The following is a 9,267-nucleotide window of genomic DNA, read 5'->3' on the forward strand; positions in this document are numbered from 1 at the left end:
TCACCTGAACCCAAAGCTCACAGATTTTTTTTTCCTCAGATAGCTAAGCATAGAGCAAATCTGACACAAAACCATGAGGAGAGGCAGAAAGCTATTTTTGACATAGGTCTCATTATGCAGCAGTTGGCTGGTTTGGAACTTGCTACATAGACCAGGCTGGCCTCAAACTCAGAGACCCTCCTGCTTCTACCTCCCAAGTTGCAGTGTTAAGGGCATATACGACTGTGCTGGATCATCTCTTCCCTTTAATTGGAACCTGTTCAGTTTCCTATGAAGACCCTGATTCATACATAAGAGACAACATCCATCTCTTACCCAAGCAGGAGATGAAGTTACATTGTTTAGGAATGAGCAAGGAAGCCACACTAAGTGGCAGTACAAGGACACACTATTGCTATGACTTTAGTAACACAGAAAGCAATAATGAGGGTATGTGGTAGGACATAGGTAATAGGCTGGGCTAAGTAAACCTGGGAAATTTTTTTGTGGAGCGGACTAGACTAGAATGATGATCACGTTTCTGAAAATATTTTCTCAGAAGCTGGGCATGGTGGTGTATGCCTGTAATCCCAGAATTTGGGAGGCTGAGGATTGGGTTTAGCAGGGCGTGGTGACGCACGCCTTTAATCCCAGCACTTGGGAGGCAGAGGCAGGCGGATTTCTGTGTTTGAGGCCAGCCTGGTCTACAAAGTGAGTTCCAGGACAGCCAGGACTATACAGAGAAACCCTGTCTCGAAAAACAAAAACAAACAAACAAACAAAAACAACAAACAAACAAACAAAAACAATCGGGCTTAGTAGCATGTGTCTTTAAACCCAGCACTCTGGAGGCAGAAGCAGGTAGTCCTCTGTAAGTTTGAGGCCAGCCTGGACTACAGATTGAATTCAAGGCCACCCAGGACTATGTAGTGAGACCCTGTCTCAAAAGAAACAAACAGGAGTTAAGATGACAGATACCAGCATGAGGCCTAGGGAGGGGGAGTGAGCAGGTCAGTCCAGTTAGCCTATCGCCTCTCAGTTTCAGTCACACAGATTAGATAGATAATGCCTGTAACCTTTAAGAAGAAGTGTTGCTTAGAAGATAACAGAAACATAAAGCAGAACTCTTCTGGTTTTTAGAACGCTTCTACTGGTTCTTTGTGAATTTCACATCCTGCACCACTCATCTCCTTGTCCTTTTGTATCTACCCTTTGCCCTTGCAACCTCCCCCAAAAGGAAACAAAAAAACCAAACCAAACAAACAAAACAAATCTCACCAAGGAAGCTTCAGTGTGTCATGGTGCGTCACACAGTATACCTGTTTTCCACACATTTTTTTCTTTTACTTGCTAATGTTCATTTTAATTCTTCATTGGTCTGGTAGGAGGCCTCTGGCTTCAGCTACACCTGAGGACTGACTCCTCTCAGACATACTGTGGTTGCCATGTGTCTTAGTTAGGCTTTTACTGTGGTGAACAGTCACCCCTTATAAAGGCACCCCTTATAAAGGACCACATTTAATATGAGCTGGTTTACTGGTACTGAGGTTCAGTCCATCATCATCATCACAGAAACATAACAGCATCCAGGCAGGCATGGCGACAGAGGAGCTGAGAGTTCTACATCTTGTTCAGAAAGCAAATAAGAGAGGACTGGCTTCCAGGCAGCTAGGAGGAGGATCTCTCAAAGCCCCCCCTTCCCCCCCCCCCCCAGAGACACACTTCCTCCAACAAAGCCACACCTCTCCTAATAGTGCCACTTCCTGGGCCAAGCATATTCAAATCACCACACCAAGTGCCATGGAGATACTGCAGCTTTGGATCTGCAGGACCAACCCCTTCACATGCTCCAGCAGTTCATAGCTTGCTTTTCAACTTGATAATCTCAGCAAATCATCTTTTGGGGTAGATGAGGAAGTGACACATAGAAAGCATGCATTGTGGGCTGTAGAAGTGACAATACCATATATCTATCCTGCCAGCCTCACTTACAGCAACAGAGAGTAGAGAGACACACCTTCATAACTGATATGGTTTGTGTGTCAGGAGTTTACCCCAACAGGTATGAGCTCAGTAGAAATTCTTCTGGCCTTTGTTCTGCTTCTGTGATTTCAGACAGGAGTTGTTTGCCAGACTGTTCACCTCTTACAGATGAAGGGGTTAGGACTCCTACTTACACTCTGAGTTTCTCATCACTGATGGGTACCATTAGTCACTGAGGATTGCAGAAACAAAGAATCCCCAGACGTACCTGAGTAACACTTTAACTCCAGCATTTGCAGGCAGAGGTAAATGGGTCTCTTTGAGTTTAAGGACAGCCTGGTCTATATAAAAATTACCAGGACAGATAGTACTAGAGACATTCTGTCTCAAAAAAATAAAATAAGACAGCCATGGTGGCACATGCTCACTCATAATCTCATCCTTTTGGATTGAATCTGGTTATATTGTGGCAAATTCATGGCTGATCTGGGCTACCTAAGGAAACTGTGTCAAAAAAAAAATAAGAGGTAGGAATGCTTCCAATCCTGATTAATTCTTTGGTACTACTGCCAGTCCAGCGACAGAGCTGTTGCTGGCCAGGATGGGACTATTTGTCAACCCTGGGGACCACTGAAACTGAGACATTTGCAGAGTTCTAATCACGTTTTTGACAGAGATAATCCTCTTATTTATTTATTTATTTATTAGCATTCCACTCTTCTAAAGTTGTGTATGCTTTAAAAAAAGATTTGTTTTATGTGTATCAGTGCTCTTAGCTGCATGTACATGTGCATGTCAGAAGAGAGCATCAGATCACATTATAGATAGTTGTGAACCACTATGTAGGCGATGGGAATTGAACTCATGACCTCCGGAAGAGCAACCGTGCTGTTAACTGCTAAGCCATCTTTCCAGAGTTGGAGAGATAGCTCAGCCGTTAAAGGATAGGCTCACAACCAAAACTATGAGACAACTCTTTAAAAAGCAGTAACCCCTCTCCCTGGAAACTGACATCTGCAGCTATTGACTCTCTTCAGTCACCAAAGACAGAAATCTGAGATTAAACTAGGTGCTGCCAAGATGGCTCAGTGGTTAAGAGCACTTGACTGCTCTCCCAAAGGTCCCGAGTTCAATTCCCAGGAAAACCACAAATGAGATCTGAAGCTCTCTTCTGGTGCATATGAAGGCAGAGCAATCATATACATAAAATACGTCAATGTATAAATATCAATGAATAAATTTTTTTTTTTTTTTTTTTGGTTTTTCGAGACAGGGTTTCTCTGTGTAGCCCCGGCTGTCCTGGCACTCACTTTGTAGACCAGGCTGGCCTCGAACTCAGAAATCCGCCTGCCTCTGCCTCCTGAGTGCTGGGATTAAAGGCGTGCGCCACCACGCCCGGCTATGAATAAATATTTAAAAACAAAACACAACACTAGACTAGAGAATGCGCTCTGGGCTGCAAGGAAAAGTGTCTTCAGGGGGCTGGTGGGATGGCTCAGCAGGTTAGAGCACCCGACTGCTCTTCCAAAGGTCCTTAGTTCAAATCCCAGCAACCAAATGGTGACTCACAACCATCCGTAACAAGATCTGACTCCCTCTTCTGGAGTGTCTGAAGACAGCTACAGTGTACTTACATATAATAAATAAATAAATTCTTTAAAAAAAAAAAAAAGAAAAGTGTCTTCGCAGGACACGCCTCTCCTTCCGCAATTCTTTCTCCCCGCTCCCCTTTCAAAACAGGAAGTTCCAGAGTTGGACGAATGAAAAATCGGGGGCGGCGTGTCTTTAACCAATCTTTTGATTGGTTCAGGGGTCTAGAGGCGGGGTCTTTCTACGTCGAGGCGGAAATTACGCTAGGTTCTCAACCTGTTCCCTTTCTCCCGCATTCTCCATTATGGTGCGGAAGCTTAAATTCCACGAGCAGAAGCTGCTGAAACAGGTGGACTTCCTAAACTGGGAAGTCACCGATCACAACCTCCACGAACTGCGTGTGCTGCGGCGGTACCGGCTGCAGCGGCGCGAGGAGTACACGCGCTACAACCAGCTGAGCCGAGCGGTGCGCGAGCTGGCGCGGCGCCTGCGCGACCTGCCCGAACGCGACCCATTCCGCGTGCGCGCCTCGGCGGCGCTGTTGGACAAGCTGTACGCTCTGGGCCTGGTGCCCACGCGCGGCTCACTGGAACTCTGCGACTCCGTCTCGGCCTCGTCCTTCTGCCGCCGCCGCTTGCCTACTTTGCTCCTCAAGCTACGCATGGCGCAGCATCTCCAAGCTGCTGTGGCTTTTGTGGAGCAGGGTCATGTCCGCGTGGGCCCAGACGTGGTCACTGATCCGGCCTTTCTCGTCACTCGCAGCATGGAGGATTTTGTCACCTGGGTGGATTCATCCAAGATCAAGCGGCACGTGTTGGAGTACAATGAGGAGCGCGATGACTTTGATCTAGATGCCTAGCGAGTCTTCTTGTCCTGGCTTCTCAGCTACAGGTCACTGACCCGGGGATGGGGAGAATCGCCTCCGTGTTCTGGGAAATTTTCCTAGAATTTGGACTGACAATTAAGTGACAATGTCTTGAGAGACAGTGGGAAGCAGTTTTGTACCGCACTGGGGATTGCTAGCTTCTTGTGCCTTAAACTTTGTGGTGTGAAGCAGGAATGTTACCTCTTCCCCTTTGCTTTATCATCTTGAAATAGGACTGTCTGGATGGAGAGTTTGAGTTCAGTATATTTATATCGTTTAAAGAAATCCTTTCCTAATGCCAATAAATGTCCCACCGACGTTGTTTAAGTGCACATTTTTGTCTGGTCGTTCTTCTTACCTAGCTTCCTACATAGCCATATCTATTATCTTGCTAGCTGAGGAGCCTAAGAGCAGGAAAAGGGTTGAAGGCTTGAGGCTTTGGAGCCTCACGTGGAGGTTGCAGGATGTTGTACAAGCTGGGCAGATTTGTCACTTAACCAGTCCCTTTCTCGGAATGAATGTTTTGGCAGAGCTTTTATCCACAAGACTTCCTGTTGATATTCCAGCCCCAGGAAATACCATATTAAAGTCCTGGAGTGTTTGCTTGCCTAAGGAAATGATCGCCCTGTAGTTTGGCCAGCTAGTGGTTAGTAGGGACCCAGGAGGTTCCTGAAAACAGATGTTCTTCAAGGTCCTGGCTTCAGCGTTAAGGACACCTCCCCTCCCCCGCCCCCCGCCCCCACTCCAAAAAAACAAGCAAAAGGGCGAGGTAGTGCTGGCACTGCCTTTAATCCCAGCAGTTGGGAGGTTAAGGCAGGCAGATCTTTGAGTTCGAGGCCAGCCTGGTCTTCATGAGGAGTTACAGGACAACCAGGGCTATGCAGGGAAATTTAGGACTTTAAAAACAAACAAAATGAGCCGGGCGTGGTGGCGCACGCCTTTAATCCCAGCACTCAGGAGGCAGAGGCAGGCGGATTTCTGAGTTCGAGGCCAGCCTGGTCTACAAAGTGAGTTCCAGGACAGCCAGGGCCATACAGAGAAACCCTGTCTTAAAAAACCAAAAAAAAAAAAAAAAAAAAAAAAAAAAAACCAACGCAGCAGAAGCAAAAGGAAAACCATAAAGCATTAGAACTTGTAAATAGAGCACCAAGTTTTATCCCAGACCAAATACAAAATAGAATTCAGAGTCTGGCAGATTAAGGTATTTGTGTGGGGGTTATTTTTCTTCTCTCTCTCTCTCTCTCTCTCTCTCATTTTGAGACAGGTTTTGATTTGAAGCTCAAGCTGGTCTGGAACTAGAAGTGATCCTCCTGTCTCAGCCTCTCCAGTGCTAATATTACAGTGTGCACTGATGAGGCTCAGATTTTATGTGCTTCCTCTTCCTTGCTAGTGAGCCAGGCAAGATAGTTAAATGGGGAGAGAGGCACTTGCTGCTCAGGCTGACAGTGTGAATTTAGTTTTGGAACCCACATGGTGGAAGGAGAGAGCCGACTCTTCCACATGCACGGTATGTCATTTACATTCATACAAACAATTTTTAAAAAAAGTAAAACTAGGGCTGGAGAGATGGCTCAGTGGTTAAGAGCACCGACTGCTCTTCCGAAGGTCCTGAGTTCAATCAAATTCCAGCAACCACATGGTGGCTCACAACCATTTGTAATGAGATCTGACGTCCAGTTCTGGTGCATCTGAAGACAGCTACAGTGTACTTAGATATAATAAATAAATTAAAAAAAAAAAAACTAGGGAAGGTAACATGAAATGACTCTAAATATTAGACACAGGTTTACATGGGTAATATATATTAGCCTATTTAACCCTCCCAACAAACCCATTTAAATGAGTAGACCAGTTACTCTGCACTTTTCAGGTGAGAAAGGAAGATAAGTCAGTATTTGATTGCATGATAAATGGATTAAGATAATCCGTTTTAAGAGTGCTAATGCACAGCCAGTCCTTAAAAGACATGTTGGAGTCTCAGCCTCCAGGTCAGTAGCAACACTAGGCAGTGATTGGTTTCAGCAGGATGCTATAGAAGAAGTTAGTCAGAGCTGGTGTATTATGCACTAAGCAGAAACACTGCAAGTGTGGGGTCAGCCAAGGCTGCAAAGCCAGTGTCTCAAGAAATAAAAGACTGAAGAGATGACTAAGCAGTAAAGAGCACTAGCTGTTCTTCCAAAAACTCTACTTCCAAGGGATCCAACGTCCTCCAGCCATGCATATGTATATAGACATGCAAGCAAAATACCCATCTACCAAGAGAGGGAGAAAGATTGGGCATGATGGCATATGCCTGTAATAATTTTTCTTTGGACTCATCCAATCCCAGCACCCAGGAGGCAGAGGCAGTTGGATCTCTGGTCTAGAGAGTAAACTCCAGAGCTACAGAGAAACCCAGTTTCAGTACCCCATCCCCAACCCCCAAATTAAAAAGCAAAACAGCCACTGAAAGTGAGGACAAAAAAAGCTCTGATGTTAGGAGCTTGCACAGCTCTCGAAGAGGATCCCAGTGTGTCAGACTTAAAATTACCTATAACTCCAGCTCCAGGGGCATGAAATACCTTAGCCTCCTCAGGCTCCTGCACTTACATATGTATATCAACACACATAAACAAAACTAATACTTTTAAGGAATTATAGAGGCTGGGCTGTATGGCACATGCCTTCAAACTCAGCACCCTGGAGGTATAGGCAGGTGGATCTCTGCATTAGAGGCCAACCTGGTTTACAGTGAGTTCCAGGATAGCCAGGACTACACAGAGAAATCCTGTCTAAAACAAAAAGAGAAGAACAAGAATGATCTGGAGAATGCTGGGCATGGTGGCACACGCCTTTAATCCCAGCACTTGGGAGGCAGAGGCAGGCAGATTTCTGAGTTCGAAGCCAGCCTGGTCTACAGATTGAGTTCCAGGACAGCCCAGGCTACACAGAGAAACCCTGTCTCCGAAAAACCAAAAAAAAAAAAAGAATGATCTTGATCTGGAGAGGTGGCACAGCCCAGCTGTATGTTTGTTATAAATAATTTGTGGGGTATTCACCAGAGAGTACTGTTTGGACATGGGTTTAAGTCACTACAAAATCTTTTGGCCCTCAGTCCACTACACTGAGCCTTTTCCAGGGTGAGCTTTTAAGCATAAAAATCACGTTTTGGCCAGGCGTGGTGGCGCACGCCTTTAATCCCAGCACTCGGGAGGCAGAGGCAGGCGGATTTCTGAGTTCGAGGCCAGCCTGGTCTACAAAGTGAGTTCCAGGACAGCCAGGGCTATAAAGAGAAACCCTGTCTCAAAAAACCAAAAAAAAAAAAAAAAAAATCACGTTTTGGGTTGACACACTTAAAAAGAACAGTTTGCCAGAAGTGGAATTACAAAAGCCCAAAAGTAGTACTTTTAGAGACGTTTCCAGAGCTATGGACTTTGATGGATTAGGTATTTGTTTTCATTGTTTTCCAGCCTGAATGGCACTGCCATCATGGAGTCGGTTGTGTGAGGTCTGCAGGCCTACTAAGGTCTGGGGCCCTGTTACATAACTATGGCATAGGGCTTGAGAGACCTTAGCAGTTCAGAGACTTGCTTTCCTTGAAGAGAACCTAGGTTTGATGTCCACTGCCCATATGGTACTTACAACTATGTATAACTCCAGTTCCCAGGATCCAGTGCTTGCTTTTGACATCTGAGCACCAGTCATGCAGGTGATATACATGCATACATTCAGGCAAGCACTCATATACACAAAATGAGAATAAATAAATCTTTTCAAAAAGTAGCTATGGCAACTTGGCTCAGAGTGTTTATTGCATCTCCTGGCAGCAAAAGCCAATCCTTTCTTTTCTCCATGCAGGCTACACACATCACTAAGCTATAGCCTAGTTCTTTTACTCTTTTGGTTTTTCGAGATGGAGTGTCTCTGTGTAGCTTTGGCTGTCCTGGAGCTCACATGGTAGATTATGCTGGCCTCAAACTCAGAGATCTATCTGCCTGCCTCTGCCCCAGAGTGCCAGGATAAAGGCATGTACCATCACTGCCTGGCTCCTTTTACTTTTTAAATTATTTGTAGCATCTTACCATTTAGCTGTAACTGACCTGGACCTCACTGTGTAGACTAACAGGTCTTGGATTCAGAGAGTTCCTGCAGGTCTTTTGGGTACTGGGATTAAAGTGTGCATCACCACGCCTAGCTCATTGTTTGTGTTTTTTTGGGTTTTTTGTTGTTGTTGTTGTGGGAGGAGGGGTGGGGTTGAAAGGTAGGAGATGAGACATGGTCTCAATGTAGCACTGGCTATCCTGGAGCTCACTTTGTAGACCATCCTGGTCTTGAACTTAAGAGATCCACCAGCCCCTGTCTCCCAAATGCTGAGATTAAAGGCAGGTGCCACCACACTCAGCTTAATATTGGAAGCAGCATCTTTATGTTGTCCAGGCTGGTTTACAGTTCCTGAACCCAAGCAGTGATCCTTCTGCCTCCAGCTTCCTGAGTAGCAGGGACCTCAAGTGTATATTACCACATTCAGCTCAAAAGGCTTTCTGTTTTGTTTTATTTAGATTTACTGCTGGCTGATGGTAGAACACACCTTTAATCCCAGCATTTGGGAGGCAGAAGGAAGCTAACCTCTTAAATTCAAGGCCAATATGATCTACAGAACAAGTTCCACGACAGCAGGGCTACACAGAAAACCCCTGTTTCCAAAAAATTGATTTATTTTTATTAATTGTGTGTACATGTTAATTATGTGCTTATTGTGAATACAAGAGCTTGCAGAGGCCAGAGGTATTGGATGTCCTGGAGCTTTCTGGAGTTATAGGGAGTTTTGAATTTCCTAATATGGGTGCTGGGAATTGAACTCAGGTCCTCTA

General features: G+C 45.3%; 1 protein-coding gene across 1 annotated transcript; it reads left to right on the forward strand.

The window, feature by feature from the left end:
• Positions 1 to 3,802: 3,802 nt before the first annotated feature.
• Positions 3,803 to 4,749, forward strand: Imp3 (IMP U3 small nucleolar ribonucleoprotein 3). The gene has a single exon (XM_021172570.2). The coding sequence runs from the start codon at positions 3,857 to 3,859 to the stop codon at positions 4,409 to 4,411; it is 555 nt and encodes a 184-aa protein (XP_021028229.1). The 5' UTR covers positions 3,803 to 3,856; the 3' UTR covers positions 4,412 to 4,749.
• Positions 4,750 to 9,267: the final 4,518 nt, after the last annotated feature.

The sequence above is a fragment of the Mus caroli genome, unplaced genomic scaffold (assembly GCF_978045245.1).
Source record: "Mus caroli unplaced genomic scaffold, Mus_caroli_1 scaffold_11, whole genome shotgun sequence".
NCBI classification, from domain to species: Eukaryota; Metazoa; Chordata; class Mammalia; order Rodentia; family Muridae; genus Mus; species Mus caroli.